Here is a 17,673-nt window from a genome sequence, read left to right as displayed (position 1 = left end):
GCGAGGTGAACTATTAGAGCAGTACCTATGATGCGACTGGCATCTGCGTTCTTCTTTATCGACTGAATTCGTTCCAATGGTTCAGACTCGGAGTCTGTGGAGGTCTCTCGTGTAGTTGTTGGTGGCCATCGGAAGTTGTACGGGGACAGTCGAGTCGTTTGGAACCGGTTCCGATTTACCAAGCGACCCGCCTTACGAGAGAAGGTCTTAATAGCTGGGCAAAGCCACCTTGGTGGATGATCTCCTTCGGGAGTGGCGCAAAAATCATCCACTTTCCATTCGAACGATTCCGATTCCGACAGCCCCTGGTTACAAAGTTTAGCCGAGATCTGGAAAAGCATTATTTTGACATAAGAAGCTGTAAACATGGGAGCAGAGATGCCAGATATTTTCATAGAAAATCTGTATTACTTTGTATAAAAAATCTGTATTTATTTGTATTCACCAATGAAAGGAAATTTCGAAAATAAAATGATGTTTAAAGATGTTATTCCATTAGATTATTGTTATAGAATGGCAGATGCAAGGAGCATTCCTTTATATCGTAAGTCCTTGCCGCACTGACAAGAACATTCAACGACGAAATTTAATTGTTTTTGTTATCAACCACAATTGTATTGTAAATCCATATACTTTTTTCGTTTGAAAATGATGACTTGGAATTCAAACATGGAATTCAAACGCCCAGTACGCAACGTCAAGTCAGGTCATACAACTTTTCAGTCTGACAATAAAGTTTCATGACGCCATGACTTCCTTGAACATCAGTTCAAATTGGTTTCAAATTATGTATTTCAGTGTTCATCATTAAACAGCTGCACGAAAATATTTTCATTTTAATATGGGCAATCAAACACGCTCAGACGGAAAAGTTTTCTTTCTTACTTTTTGTGGTATCTGTATAAATCTGTATTTAATTTGAGCAATCTGTATAAAATCTGTACTCTGTATTAAATCTGTATGCGCATGTAAAAATCTGTAAAATACAAACAAATCTGTATAAATGGCATCTCTGCGTGAGAGCTCGAATGACAGATACACTTCAAACAAGATTAGGAAAAACTAGGTTGGATTAGTTTTAAATTACCCAAACTTATCTAGACTAGTTGGGATTAAATGAGATTAGAGAAAATTATTTTGGAATGACATGAGTTTATTAGTATGAGATTGTCTAGAGTTTAGAGTGATTTGCCCCTTGGCAGAACTCATACACCGCTTCTTAAATCGTTGGAAGCTCAAACACTTCAATGCTGCAAATACTGAATATCGAAGCTGTACTTGTTTCTGTCATCCGAAAGGAAAGAAACGGCGTGATGATAAACGATGTTAAATAGTTTCGGGACATTTTAACAGTGATGTATATTTTTAGACAATGTAGTACGAAGTATTTCAAAATATTTATTGTGGAAGAACTATATCAGCAATTGGTGCAAGCTATTTTAAATAATTAATAACAACATCTCAACAACTGTTTCTATTTGTATAAAAAAATTCATTTGTCAACGGTTCCTTTCTTTAATTCTACTTTTCTTCCCCTGGAAGTTATCCATCAAAGATTTTCTAATCTGTGACACAATGGATAACTGTCACCTCGCCACCCGATTGATTGTTCTTCACAAAAAGTTTCATGTTCTGAACAATCTGAAATTTGGTGAATTACTAGAGCGATCTTGAATCAAAATTATTCTTGTACACCACTAGAATCGAGATCAAATCTTATGATTCAGTCATATAGAGGAGATGTTTCAATCGATAATAATAAATTTATTCAAAATAACGAGATTTTCGTAGTAGTCAACTGCTGGATGACCACGATTAGAACAGTGTGTACACCCGATTCATTCATATATTCACACTGGCTCTTTGAGATCAATATTACAAACAAATTCTGTGATGGTGGAGTAAAAGAAAGCATTCGAAGTTCCCTTTCCCGCTTCGTATATAGTGTTGATATTGAACCCACGGTTTTCATTTTCCTCGCAGCAAAAATTTAAATTAAGTCGGTCCTTCTGTGTGACGATTGATTACATGGGAAGATTATTTGTATATGATCAACTGATTTGTTTGAAATAATATCACAAAGTTTTATTTACGAGTGATTTGTCGTATCCGATATCACTTGTAACAAAGTTGGAGTAGATATCATCGTTTCTAGCAATTTTTCATGTTTGTAAATAATAAACAGTATCTATAGCAATATTTATTTTCTGCTTGAAGCGTTGCCAGTTTTATGGATATTCTTGAAGAGTAAATTGTCACTATGACAGTGTACCTTTGTCAATGTACCACATAGCGCAAAAGGTGTCCTCGAAAATATGTCGAAGTACTCCGTATTATAATTTGTATTTGTCTGTATGTCGTGTGCAGGAATTCGAGAATCATTCCAACAATCGTCCTGGGTAGATAATTCAATACAGTTTTTCATTTAACTTTTAACGATATTACCACGAATTGTTAGCGAAAACGTTTCTTATCTAATGGAAGAATAGTTTGTTTTTGTTTGTGTTGCTAAATAGACTCCTTGGTAACGAGTTTGTAGCAACCAGAAAAGTGTTTCTGGAAATAGCATTTCCAATAATTAACAAGGGGTAAATGGTGGTTAATAAGGGATAAATGGTGGTAAATCACTCACGAACACATTTTATTCCGATTTTTCTTCGGAGTGCCTGGTCGTGTCGTCGGCTGAACCATCTTACATGATTTCACTACCCAAACAAAAAATATTGTAGAAAAACAATACGATTTGTTGTTACAAAACCTGCCACAATTTTGCTTTGACCATTGAAAAATATTTTAATGTATTGTTACACACTTTTCAATTAATTGTGAACATGCTTTTTACAATAAAATGTATAGGTTGTTATGTATCGTAACAATTCAAATCATAAAATTTTCTCATACATGCTTTCTTTGAAAACAATCAAATGTACAGTTTGCATTTTGTTTGAACATCACTTGTACAATAAATTCAATTGTGAATCGTAGAAACAATACATTGAATCGTTGGAAATGAAAAAAATATTGTCAAGATACAATAAAATGTATTGTAGCCTATAGATCTAATTGTGAATCAATTGTTTATGCTGTAAAATCGATGGTTTATTTTTTACGGGTACTTCTATTATCTTCTGAAACAGAAAGTTCAAGTTCAACAAATCAGTAAATTTATGAACTATGAAATCAACTTACCGAAATGTCGGTAAAAAACTTTTAGACAACCGAAATTCGGTGGTTCATCAAATGCAAAACTGAGTGATGTAAATAAGTGCAATATGTAGAATTAGAAGCAAATAAAAATTGAATTGGAATATAGCGATATGTTTCATGATATTGAAAACAAATTTATTAAATGTTCGACGATTATTCGTTACAAGAAATCCCCTAGAGCATTTTTACGAGAACTTCGCAACGCTAATCTACTGCATGAAATTGATTGGACTCCGGTATAATATATTTCATTGAATATTCAACGTTTTATTGAGCCATTACTTTCGTTGTATTCGAGTTTTAACTGGAATGTTTATTTTATATTTAAAATTTTATTTTATTTAATTGCCTAAAATCTCGGCATTGACTCACATGCTTGAACACCGATAATTTCGGTAATTTGTTGCCAAAAGCGACGAAGATCTCGGTAATTTATAGTTTTCTCGAAACCGAAAAAACTCGGTAAAAGCAAATTATCTGTCAAATAAAAATACCGAGAATTTCAGTTGTTTTAATGTTTGCCGAGGTGATGGCAAAATTCGTTAATATAATTTTGCAATGGCAGGACGCAGGTTCGAGTTTTGCCTCTGAGCGTATCTTTTCCGGAGAATAATGTTTACTGTGAATTTCTAATTCATTTGGCTTCTTCAATATATGTTTCCACTCAGTTATTGCAAAGCTGAACTTACTTATGGCGACTTTAAGTCAAACCAACTAAAAATTAATAAATTGTCTTGAATATAGTTAGTGTAAATAATATAAAAGTACGAAATAATATTTAGGATAAAACATGAAAAAATACATCAATGAAACACAATAATGTAATGTAAAACATGAAAAACAAACGAATGAAAAGTTTGCTTTTCACAAAGCATTCCTCTCATTTCGAAAAGTTTTTTCCTGTTCACACGAAAAAAGAAAAGCTCTTAAATTAACATGAGCAGCCATTCATTCTAACAAGTAGTTGCTCCGAAACGGTCTGAGCACAAATTGAGTGCATTGGATTTCATAGTGCGACTGTTGAAACTTGAAATGCATTTAAAAAACAAAAAGTGTTGATTTGTAGCAGTGTATTTTTGATTTCTTATCGAGGTGTCAATGGTGCCATTTAGACCCTGCATAAACGATATTGTTTTATCGATTCCATCGTTTTGTTTTTGATGGGTTGTAAGATGTCAAAAGACCTTGTGAATCTATCGTCCCACAGCAAAAGGTCCTAACTTTAAATGACAGTTTCTCTTTGTCTACTTTATCTTTCGTGAAATATCGGAATAATTTTATATTAGACGCTTAACTCTTCATACAACTTTCAAGTCGAAACCACAAGCTTTTGATTAATATTGGAAAATTGTATATAATGACTCCGCAATAATCGAAAGAGAATGTAAACAACGAAAAGGTTCTCATTTGTAGTTAGGCCCTTTTGTAGTGTGATGGTAGAAATCTGTTTATTTTTTTGTGATGAAATTGTTTAATGACAAATTATTATAATTGTTGCAATTTGATCTATTGAGTATAAACTGTTAGGTTTCGGCAAGGTGGGCCTTGAGCGGTCTTAGCCGTTTTCAAATGACACCACAAAGGAAAAAAAACAGTTAGGTTTTCAGTATATCAAGAATCAAACAACGTTAGTTTAAATGTTCTTTGATTACCTACTACAATTATTACGAATCAATATAAAGTAAGAATTCTTACTGAAATTGAGATGGATTTGGTTCGTAAAAATGTATTGAACTGCGATCAAGGAGCCGTTAGAGCGGTGCGTTATAATGGTAAATTTTCTTTATCTCTCAATTAGCTATACTCCGACTCGTGGAGCTAGTTCAATAATTTCGAATAAATAAGATTATACAAAATATAGGAAGTGCTCTCATCTGTGCTTATCATTTTAAATTGTTGTTTCAGGCATTGAATCTCTTTTAGGCGCTCATTTGTGATAAAATTTTCCATACATTTCAGTTGATGGCTCATACTGCTTAACCTGTGGTTCTGACAAAAAAATTAAACTCTGGAATCCACTCACTGGGTTACTTCTGAAAACCTACGGAGGACATGCTGGTGAAGTGTTGGACGCTGCCGGTAGCTGCGATAGTAGCGGCATGATATCTGTGTCAACAGACAAAAGCGTCATATATTGGGATGTTTCACAAGGCTTGCCAATTCGGCGGTTGCGAGGTCATGCCGGTGCGATAAAATGTGTAAAATTCAACGAAGATTCGTCGATTGCAGTTTCAGGCTCAACGGATAACACTGTGATGTGCTGGGATGTTCGAACGCGCAATACCGAACCCATACAGACTATGCGTGAAGCAAAAGATTGTATAACTTCTTTAGTCGTTACGGAACACAAGATCATCAGTGGATCCTTGGATGGATCCATTCGTCAATACGACTTAAGAGCCGGTGAACTCACCTGCGACACAGTTGGCGTTCCAATAACTTACATTGTCCAAACGAAGGACGGCCAATGTATATTAGCGGCTTGTATGGATAGTGCGATTCGATTAATTGACACCGGTTCTGGGGAACTGTTGTCTGAATACAAGGGACATAAAACGGAAGATTATCACATAGAATGCGGAGTTATTCAAAATGATACCAATATAATTTCGGGTTCTTCGGATAGTTGTGTTCTCATCTGGGATTTACTGGAAGGTACCGAAACGCGCAAATTACAAATGGACACCAAAGTAATTCATTCACTGGCGCCGCAACCAACAGGAACTGATATACTGTTAGCCATGAAAAGGAAAATCGAGGTTTGGGGGCATCCTTCAGATGAAGACGACAATTGAAACATAACAAATGTGTTATGTGCAACGTCCGTTTGTGCTAAACAAGTACACGAAACCGTAGAATACCATAACTAACTATTAATTTTACTATTCTGATAATTAAAGCAATTAAAGCAATAAATTAGATTACGATATAATAAACCCAACTCTTCGTTTATTTATTTCCCATGAAATCATAGGAAACTTATACACCCTGCTATGTTTTTCTAGTGATATTCTCGTACTTTACACCCACGATAGCTAAAATATTGTGTTGTACTGATATATTTCTTCCTGGAAGTCTAATGGTCGTGAAAGGATTAAAGAACTAACGGGAGCGCAGGGTTTGCCATGTTTTAAATATACAGCAGGCGGTTCTTTTGCACACTCTTGAAATCACAATTTTCCTACTTATCTACTACTATTTTCGGATACGTAAGACCGTAAGATCTGAATGGCAACTGGTGTAGTTAAAATTATATAAAAATCTTTTGTGTTGTGGTAATCTCATTTGTTACGGTATGTGTTTGATTCAACGTTAAACACGATTTTCGTTCAATTACAAAGTGTTGTACACAGATGATATGATTAGTTGTGGCAATGTAGTATATTCAAAGACAAATAATAAAGACATGTATGTGCTTACAAATATTAAATAAAAATCTGGTCCGTTCCCGGTACCTTCTGAAATGACCGCACTCACCGCTTGGCGGAGCGCGTGATTAATTGCATTGTTATCATTTCGACCAAAGTGTGCCATGAAATCTCAATATATACAAATGAGCTAACGTATCGAAAGGGTTCTCACGGTTTGACATTTGCATTATGAATGCGATGATGGGAACTCAGCAGTGCAACCAATTTATCACCATTGGTGCCAGTTTCACGGAGGACCGTAGATGTGCGCCAAAAAAAGATCGTGACTGTCATGTCTGGAAATTCGTTTGTGGTATATTGTCATTTTGTAATATGCTGTAGTAGCAAATAATTGCAGGTGATTAAAATAATCATAAAGAACTTTTGCTGAACCATTACTGAGGTTTGTAATTTCTGTAAAGTTGTACAAATGTGGAATATATTATGAGGAAAAATGCATGAAAAACTGAAATACAGGTATAGCTCAATTGGATAAAACAGGAGGTCTTCTCTAGGATACGATCATTTTATATTCAACGATAGCGTTGAAATCAACGTTAAATGAATGAAACGAGAGCAGCGTAAAACATTTATATTTTTTCTATCCCTTTTGAAACTGTCGATAAAACAGTCGGATGAGCACGTTCAAATATTTTTAAACAGCACTTTTGCCCCTTCAAAAGATTTATTGGAGTGGCCATCCCGTAAAAAAATAAACCATTGATTTTACAGCATAAACAATTGATTCACAATTAGATATATGGGTTACAACACATTTTATTGTATCCTGACAAGATTTTTTTTATTTCCAACGATTCAATATATTGTTTCAAACAATATGCAAACTGTACATTTGATGATTTTTTCAAAAAAACATGTATGAGAAAATGTTATGATTTGAATTGTTACGATACTTAACAACCTGTACATTCTATTGAAAAAAGCATATTCACAATTAATTGAATAGTGTTTAACAATACATTGAAATATTTTTCAAAGCTCAAAGTACAATTGTGGCAGGTTTTATAACAGCAAATCGTATTATTTTTCTACAATATATTTTTTCCGGGATACCCTCCCAATATTTTGACAACTGCTATAAATATTTTAAATTTGCTGGAAATATCTTATGATAAAAAACTTTTTTCTTTTATTTCCGTAATTCGTCTCCGTAATCATTTACATTTCTTAACACAGTTACTAAAATTTTTAAACTTATTTATTACAATGTGAAATGTGCTATACTTTACCACTTTCGAATATTGGTTATTACTAGAATAGTACCCTCAGGAAAAAAGGTATTTCATAATGATTTCGTATGGTTTTTAGCCACAAGAATATATCGTATGCGAATCATAAGACCGCCTAATGAAGTCACGAAAATTGGAATTCCAATAAAAATCCTTATGAAATTCACACGAAATTTTTTGGAACATTGTGCGAAATTTCTTTGATAAACATAACTTCTCTCATGCACTGTGGAATTCATAAGTTGTTCGTATGAAAACTATAATAGTGATAGATGAGATGTATATTGCAGAGGTATACCCGTAAAAAAATAAACCATTGGTTTTAAAGCATAAACAATTGATGTGAATTAGATATATGGGTTACAATACATTTTATTGTATTTTGACAAATTTTTTTTTCATTTCCAACGATTCAATATATTGTTTCTACAATTCTACAATTGAACTTATTGTACACGTGGTGTTTTAAACAATATGCAATTGATGGTTTTCCAAGAAAACATTATATGAGAAAATGTTATGATTTGAATTTTTACGATACTTAACAAGCTATACATTCTATTGTAAAAAGCATATTCACAATTAATTGAATAGTGTGTAACAATACATTAAAATATTTTTCAATGGTCAAAGCAAAATTTTGGCAGGTTTTGTAACAGCGAATCGTATTGTTTTTCTACAATATTTTTTATTCAGGTATATTTCATATTAATCTTATCATTCATTAGGGCGTATGAGCAAGTGACAGTTTCTCTTTAATCACTCTCTCTTTCGGTTATTGTGATGTGATTAAAAAGATTTTCTTTGATATCACTATTCTGTTTGAAAATCGAAAGTTTCGGGTATCATTTCATGCAGAGTTGAGTGATAAACGTGGAAACCGCTTGGTAATTAATAGAAGAGAAAGTAAACAAAGAGAAACTGTCACTTGCTCATACGCCCTTTTGAAAAATTAACCGAGTTATGAAATGGTGATTTTGATGATATTTTATGCATCATAAGATTTGCCTTATGATTTTCACTACTCAATTTGCATGAAAATGTTTGTGATCGGTTGCGTTTTATTTGCTCTAAGCACTCCGTTCCCTTTATAAAAATGTTTTGTATATTGCAAAATTTAATTTTGTGCCCCCCCAATTTCATGGAACATGCCGCCTCTGAACGGAACTTATCATTTTGTTGTACAGGAAATCTTTACATCAACATAATAGAGTTACTTTACATCAACATAATAGAGTTACTCTATTAATTTCTCTTCTAGTTGAATTGGTGAGAATTGAACATTCGGTTCACTTTGGCAGTACAGGGGTATAATTGTTTTCCTTGTTGCTTCACAGTTCGTTGGATTCTTGATGATGACGATGATGATGGTGGTGGTGGTTATCATACCTAGTCGCGAGCAGTTGTGTCGAAAAGAAATGTGTGTAGGAATAGCAATCCACAGCAGGAAAAGAGATTGTGGTGGTTTTGTTCCGATCATTTCGGCAGCTTGCAGTTTATGAACCGTCAGATGCCATATATCGTCTAATAGGTAAATTAGTTGGCTGACAATTATTTGTAAATAATCAATGCTCTTTTTTGAAACGGCAAATAAGCCGCCTTGGAGCTCATTTAAGGCACGCCACTGATATCGCCACATTCCGAGGCATACTCTCATGTGAATATGTTGAAAATCGTGAGTGTCCCTAAATCGCTGTGTTACTGTTCGGTCAGCCTTCTCGGCGGTGGGAAAGAGAAAAGGTACGAGCCTTTTGTGTGCAAGCGCTCCTCTGAAGGAACAACAAACAGACCCGCGCCTCTGCCAGGGCACAGGAGCGAGTGAGATGAAGATGCACTTTAGCGTATGAAGGTCTTGGCCAACTTGATTCGGTTCGATGATTTCAGCGTTCTTTCTACGAAATTTATTTGCGTGCCGACTGGACGGATTGGACGTTATGTACTGAATATAACTAGTTTTCGGTGGTTGCTTGCTATATTACCACGGATCGGGTAAAAGTGATCTAAATAGAAGTGTAGTGAAAGAATACTTTTGAGAAAACAAATAAATCATTGCAAATATTGTGTCGCAGAATTCGCGATTTCGGTAGCTCGTGAAAAAGATAGATCTTCCAAGGTGTGCGTTATGTGCATTCTACAAATAGGCAACCATGTATTTTTTTGATCCTTCGTTAGGAACAACGAGGTTCGTTGCTTAGTTTTCAGTTCCTGAATTCAACCGTTTGTTACATCTAACTGAACAATTTTATTGCGGTATAAGTTACTAAAATGTCAGTATCAAATTTCAAATTATGAGTGATTCGAATGTGAACTGAAATCACTAGTAATAATCTGATTCGGAAGTGTACTTTATTGTATAAAGTAGTTAGTATTAATTTGCCTACAAGTGTGCTAGGTATAAATTTTTTGGAGCCTTAGAGGTAAGTCGTACTACATGTCCTCAGATATGGACTAGTTAACTTGTTTATAACAATATATTCTAACAAAAAAAATGTGTACTGTCATTGTCCTGTAAAGTACGGAGTGATGTTAATACACATTTTTGGAGGTGTTGGTGTTATGGAGAGTTTTGCATTTTATGCTATGAAGGAAAAAGACAAACACATAGAAAGTGTTGTTGTTTGTGTGGTAAACATGCACACTTGAATAGTACCGAACAGTAGTGCAGCAAAGAACTCAATTTGGTCAAAATAATTTGTAGAATGACGTGAAATATAGTTTTCTTGAACTTCGTTCACTTCAGGCAAATAATATAGGGAATTTCATTCATATAAATTTTAACAACAAGAATATTCATAGTGTCACCCAATGGAACAGTTATTAAAAATAGCTCATTTTGCAGTAATTAGTAGATATTTTTTAAATTATGCGTTGCTAACTTTTGAAAATTCTACTTTTTCAGTCATTTAGGGGTTTGCCAAATTTTGTGCTAGAGCACATAACCGTTTTTATTATTTTTTACGTTTCGTCTTTGACTCATCAATGCAGAGCAGTTCAAATTGAACTGCTTAGTGCTAAACTCGGCAGTTCAATTTGAACCGCTGAGCAGACGTAAAGTAGTTTTTAAGGTTTGCGCCATTGGGAGCAGTGCTCTGATAAATTTGATATATCAGCTGTTTTTCAAAGAATTTTTCAAATCTAACATTGACAGCAAATGGAGAAAAACTTCGATGAATGTTTCGACTTTGGTTTCAAATCCTATTTAGAAATTTTCGTATATTTTCAGATCAGTTTTTGATTAGACGATGTTGGTTCATCTTTAAAAGACATGCAAATTTTACCACTTTCCTTCTATATCTACTGAATAAATCAACATAAAAGGAGTTTCGCCCTTTTTCGATTTGTTTACTTTTATGCTTCCTGTGTGAATTATAAAGCTACCCCCTATGTGTATTTTTGTATCTAAAATAAAGAAAATTAATGGTTTCGCCATTCCTTACTAGCGATTGAAGTATCGCCCTGTTTGTTGGAATGGAACATGGCGGGCGAAACTTACGTAAACAAATGGAATGACAGTTTCGCCCTGTATAGTTCTTATTACAAATATTGAAATTTTTGTAGAATCCGAATTTTTAGGCAAAAATGTAGCATTTTGAAGCATTTATTGGTAGGTGAGCGAAACTCGATTTGTTTATTTTTGTTAGATTCGCCCATCTTTGAAAAACAGCTGATATCATTTGTACGTGTCAGACTTCAACTATGAACAGCATTGTGTAAACCTAAGACAAGACCTGACAACTGTGGTGGCTGCTTTTGTTCCAAAATGGACCAGTTTCTGATTGGCTGATTTTGATGTTGCTACCCGCACATTGTGAAAAGAAAAAACTTTTGCAGGGTACGCGAGCAATGATGCCAAGTATAAAGAAAATCAGAAAACAAGTTTATTAAAATGTATAATTTTAACTTACCAAAAAAAAATTTTTCATGGAATGTTTCACTTTTTTTAAATCTTATTTGTAATAAAAGTTTATAGTGGCAGCACTATGTAATTAAAATCAGCATCAAGCCGTTTTTCTTTTTAGTGAATTAAATTGTAACCAAAAACGATTTTTGAAATTAGTGTAAACTCGAAAGTGTGTTTAGTTTTATGAGAAGAATGAACTGTTGTGTTCCACACTTTGGTCACACTAAGCATTTCTATCCAAACTTGTTTTTTTCTGGTTTCTTAAAGATTCAATAATACGTTAACAATGGATTCGATTTCGCGTTCAACATGAGATATTTCGTGTTTTGTCATCAACGCTCAATTAATTGTTTTAAGCATTAATAAATAATAAAAAAATGCATTCACCAAAACATTTTTCATGTTTATTTCAAATCAAAAACCGAGTCTAAAAATTCAAATTTAATAAATATTTCTTTCTTAGCATAGCTATTAAAAAATCTGAAAATATGGCTACACTGTAACCGAATCGTTGGTATTTATTCCACAGGGCGAAAATGGCGAGAAGGATGATTCGGAAGGAAGAATAAGAAGCCAGTTGTCAGGTCTTGTCTTAGGTGTAAACGAGAAGCCGACTTTTATGCAACCCGTCTCTAGAGATACTCAATATATCATTATGACAGCAGTAAGGGTGGTAAAATCAAGAACGACCTAATTTGATTTGGATGAAACTATGCATTTTTGTTCTGAGTATGAAGACCGTTTATTTTGCAGGGCTGGAGGGATCAAATCAATTGAAGACTGGTTGTTCAGAAACAAATGCACTTTATGCATGAAATTTTCTTCAAATACAGTCGAACACTGTAATTTGTATAGAATGGTGTCCAAGAAGATGAAATCTTTGGGTTATTTTAAAAAACCTCATTGGCAAAAAGTGTATTGCTTTTTCAAGAGTTCAATAGAACAAAATAAATCTAATTTGAGCACATATAAATTTTTTGGCATTAACTCTTCGTTGTGCGGGGCTGGGTGTCATTTAAAACATACAAAACTAGTCGCGTACCTTTTTCTGTTATAAATTTGCACACTGATTTATAACAGTTTTTTGTCGATGGATTTATATAGTTTGATTACCGATTGATTCGGAAACATTTGACTTAAACATGTAACACAACGTCGTTTTAACATTTCAATAGTACACCATTGAAAAATCTGTTTGAATTGATCTTTGTTTTTCAATAATATTTGTTGAACTAAAACATGAAACCAACACTTGGTATTAATGCGGTAAGTGTGTTTTTTAGAAACAAAACAGTTACAGCTAAAATAATTTTCATGATGCAAACTAATCTTATAAATACTACAATTTGATTCTACAGATCAAAAGCAATTCAATTGCTTATAGTAAAATGATAGTTTATTTCAGATTTTATACGAAAACGGAAATTGTCATTTTTGCGAAGTACCTATAAATCAAATATGCATTTTTAAAGTGATCTACCCATTTGGAAAACCATAAGAAAAACTAGTATTTTGATAATATAAATAATCTAAGAACACAATTTTGGAAAACCTCATCGAGTAAAAAATTGCGTATGAAAAAAAAAAGTTTTTGGTATAGTAATTTTAAGATCTGGTTTTTGTGTCCTTCGCCAAGTTCGGTAGCATCAAAAGGGCGGCAAGGTAGAGTCATACTAGAATTACGTTTGTATAATAAACTTCAAATAACGTTAGTGGGCACACATACATTTACATGATGCCACTTTGTATACCTTACCGTTTGGATACGAATCTATAGGAACATGCGTGTATCGGTGTTGGTGATATCAAGTGATTTGATGTGTTTACGCTTTGAGTAAGTATCGTGCTACTGGTTGATGACGATGATGATTGAAGCGTGCATATTTACTCAGAAAAGCGGAGTTTGTTTCATTTTCTCCAGTCGTAACATAGAAGCAAGGTACACTCTGAGATAATTGTTTATGCTACAACCGTACCGCTATTGCACACACCCACAGTTGGGGATCAGTGTTTTGTTGGAATGAAACTTGTCAAAAATAACGTAAATTTGAAATTTCAAAAGGAGTTTGCATATTGTTAGACGAATTTTTATGCTTTGAAAGTTTGAACGATTGCAGAAAATAAATTCTGAATATGGATGGAAAGTGATTAATTAGCAGCCCTTACACGAGTCATTAAAATATCATTACTAAAAAACAATACCATTCTAATGAACGTGTATGGTGTGATTACGTGATTACGAGTTTTCTATCAAATTTAAAATACATCATTACTTAGTCATCATTAAAAATGACAAAAATAATTCTCGTGTAAAATTCAAAACTCAAAACTGAATCTGGAGTCAATTGCCGGAAACTCCCGTTATTGCAGAAGTCGTCAGAAGTCTTGGCGAACTGGAAGTAAATTGTTTTTCGTTAGTTTTTCATTTCACCATTTCCTTGGTTGTTTTGCTGAGGTCGAGTAGGCCTACAATGAACGGATTGCGATGAATTCCGAGTCAATACCTTCAATTTAACCCTAAGAAGCGATATCATGTGCAGCATTTCTGTTATAGCAACAGCAAAATTATTGTTCCGGTTTGGTTTTGATTAATTAAATTCAGCGAACATTTTATTTCATCATCTTTTAATTTTAGATGTAAGTTTTTTTCGAGTCTTTTGCAGCTTCCGAATAATAATTCCCAAATCCATTCTGTCAAGGTTCCTATGAAGTGTCTCTCGATTTCAGTGGCAGCAAGCCAACTCTTGTCAAAACTTCGCAGCAGCTTTGTAAACTTTGGTGAACGCCAAACTTTTTACTAACTTACTTGTCGAATCTAATTTATTTTCGTTGAACATATATTTCGACCTGTTGCCACATAGACCTTCTGGTACTGAAATTTTATCTTGAAACATATTTCGCCGTTCATTATGATGAATCCTGGATTCTAATGAATAATATTTTACAAAACTGTATCCAACTACGAAGGGCTTTGCAAAATAATAATTAAGTTGACCGGGTTCTGAAGTGAACTAGTCTGTATTATTTTGTAAATTTGTTCTAAACAAGGTTGTCACTTGTGGGTCCACATAGGGTGCATAGGGTGCTGATCTTACTAACCAGTTGTAGTGTGTTCGAACCTCGACCAGGAAGGATTTGTTTCAAGCGAAAACGCCATTAGTGTCAATAGGATCGTTCATCATTCGTGCGAGAACACGGTAAAATTCTTCTTAATCCGCTCACATTCAATGGAAAGTCCATAATCGATCAAATTAGTAGAACGGTTGCTACTCAACTATTCTTTCTTGACTCTGGAGTAGAGATGGGCAATTCGTTTGCGAACGGTGCAACAGAAAAAGTTCTTCTGGAAGAATGAGCGAACAAAAGTTCGTTGTTGAGGAACGATAGTTCTCTAATATTTTCAAAAGAAATGTAAGTGATTGAATTCTATGAGAAAGTGTGTTAATAACTATATTTTGTCACAGTCGTAGTTTTTCAGAATGCAATAGAAATAGTGTAGAGCTAGAACTATACAGTTCTGAACGGTTCAAAATTTTCAAAATTCAAAATTCGCGCTGTGGAAGAATTATTTATTATTTATTTGGGGAGCAAGGAAAAGCCCGATGCAGATGAAATACAGCAATCTCTCCTTCCAGCAGGCATAAAGTCTCCTCATATGTTCTATCAACAGATTACAATGATCCAACAGATACATTTACATTTAAAACTAACAATCAAAACTAACAATTAAAGCTAAACCACTTACCCTATAACTAGGAATCATTGAATTTATGATTAAATTTTTAACAGTGTGAGATAACTAAAAAATTAGGTTTTCTCGAACCTTTGGAAACAATGAGGAAAACTCATCACGCTTGTTTGCCATACTCGTACCCGCGACGACGGTTTTGAGGTAGTCAGGTACATATCAGTTCCGACGTGTTAGAGCATAAAGTTTGTAAATCGATCATTTCTTCCTATGCTTTGGACGGAACTGGACGTCATGGTTAGGATCTTCCACAAACAGCAGTGAAAACAGACCATCTGCATGGTATTATGACTCGAACGCTCATGTCGTGCTTTCATTCGCATTTCGGACGTCGTGGAGAGCAGTCACCCTCAACCGGAAGCAGCAATGGAATGAATTTTGAATTGAAATTCTAGAACTGAATTCTGAAACTGAAAATAGAACTTCATTTTCAGAATAAACCTTTCAGACTTCAGTTTCAAAATTTCGGCTCAGATTACAGGTTTAGAAATAAAAACTATGACTCTGGAATTAATTAATTAATTAAGGAATAATTTGAATCAAAAAACACTTTTATATGTAATTTTTTACGAAGAAACAGCTTATGCAAATTTATTCAGCCTTTTTTTACATTATCAAGCATCGTTTGAAGAATATTTAGTTGAATTTCCATATATTAATTTAAAAAAATAAGGCGGTAACAGAGCATTCCCCAAAATCTGTTTTGAGAATCACGTTGCGCGGTGAACACGATAACTCGGCGTAGAATTATCTGAATTCAAAAATGTTCTTAATTTTACTAAAAGTTATTTCTCCCCCTTCGTCGTTTTCAAGTTATTATTTTGATTTATTAAACGTTTCGTGGCATATTTAAGCAAAAATCCCGATCTTACACTAATTTTTCCGTCAATTGAGGTGAAAAATTACCTAATATATATGAAAATGTAAAAATTTCAAAAACGTAGGGGTGAGCATTTCATACCAAGAAAGTATGTTTCAAGTTTGAAAAGAATCGGTTCAGTAGATTTTGTCGGATTGGTTTTCAGAAAAACGCGTTTAAATATCTTTTCTCAAAAAGTGAGCAAAAAAATATGTTTAGGTAACTTACACTGAATCATTCAATGGATTTGAAATTTTTACACAATATTTTAAAAATGTTAAACTACAAGAAAATGTAAAAAATCGAACCCCAACCCCCCCTTAATAATAATAATAGGATTTTATTATTTTATTTTTAAAGGTAATTTTTAGTTCAATATAAACTAAAAAGACACGATTTAATCATCAAACATTTTTTGCAAAAAAAATTCAGATTTTGAGAATCGGATATTTTTTACGATGATTTTAATTTAGTGCATTTTTTCTTTTTGTTGGTGAAATTTTTTGTTTTTGCTTTTTATCAACAAAATGCATGATGATTTGTTTTCAAATCAGATGATTTATTTTCCTAATCTCAAAAGATTCTTATTATTTGTTTTTGTTAAAGTATTTTTCAGTTCAATATAAATTTAAGAAAGGCACTAATGCACATTTCTTGCATACACTTTATTAGAATATTTTTAACGATAATTTTGATTTGGTGTACTATCTTGATCAAAAAGTTCCCGGAATTTATTCAGAAAATTAAAAATACAAGATTATTCATCAAAACCAAATTCATTGTCCCCTTCAAAGTACTCCCCATTAACTGCAACGCACTCATGCCAGCGCTTGATCCAATCCTCGAAACATTTTTTATATTCAGTTTTCGGTATGGTCATCAGAGCCATCTGCGATTTTTCCATAATCTCATCTCGTGTGCTGAAACGTGTTCCATGGAGCGGTTTCTTGAGTCGACCGAATAGGAAAAAGTCGCAAGGAGCCAAATCAGGAGAATTAGGTGGTTGCTGAATGGCAATGTGACGGTGCGTTATCGTGGTGCAAGATCCACGAGTTGGTTCCCCACAAATCTGGTCTTTTTCGGCGAATTGCTTCACGCAAACGTCTCATAACGCCCTAATAATACTCCTTGTAGACGGTCTGGTCTTGTGGAAGGAATTAATGATACCCAACACCCTTGTAATCAATGAAAACTGTGAGCATATCCTTCTTTGTCGACTGAAAACGACGTGGTTTATCGGTCGTGGCTCATTCAGTGTACGCCACTGTTTTTTTTTATTTCAGGGTATCGTTACCCAA

The 17,673-nt window shown here is 33.9% G+C and overlaps 2 protein-coding genes across 2 annotated transcripts in view; both read left to right on the top strand.

The window, feature by feature from the left end:
- The first annotated feature begins 4,470 nt into the window (after nucleotides 1–4,470).
- LOC131430151 (WD repeat domain-containing protein 83) lies at nucleotides 4,471–6,139 on the top strand. Its single transcript, XM_058594877.1, has 2 exons — nucleotides 4,471–4,979; nucleotides 5,167–6,139. The coding sequence occupies exons 1-2, from the start codon at nucleotides 4,913–4,915 to the stop codon at nucleotides 6,000–6,002; spliced, it is 903 nt and encodes a 300-aa protein (XP_058450860.1). The 5' UTR covers nucleotides 4,471–4,912; the 3' UTR covers nucleotides 6,003–6,139.
- A 3,327-nt stretch (nucleotides 6,140–9,466) lies between these two features.
- Nucleotides 9,467–17,673, top strand: part of LOC131430149 (protein Star) — an 87,810-nt gene continuing 79,603 nt past the window's right edge. The window contains exon 1 of the mRNA XM_058594874.1: nucleotides 9,467–10,284. The gene's annotated coding sequence lies outside the window, so the exon portion shown is untranslated. The remainder of the gene's footprint in view (nucleotides 10,285–17,673) is intronic.

This window comes from Malaya genurostris, chromosome 2 (genome assembly GCF_030247185.1).
Source record: "Malaya genurostris strain Urasoe2022 chromosome 2, Malgen_1.1, whole genome shotgun sequence".
Taxonomy (NCBI): Eukaryota; Metazoa; Arthropoda; class Insecta; order Diptera; family Culicidae; genus Malaya; species Malaya genurostris.
This window is presented reverse-complemented; position numbering and strand designations above follow the sequence as displayed.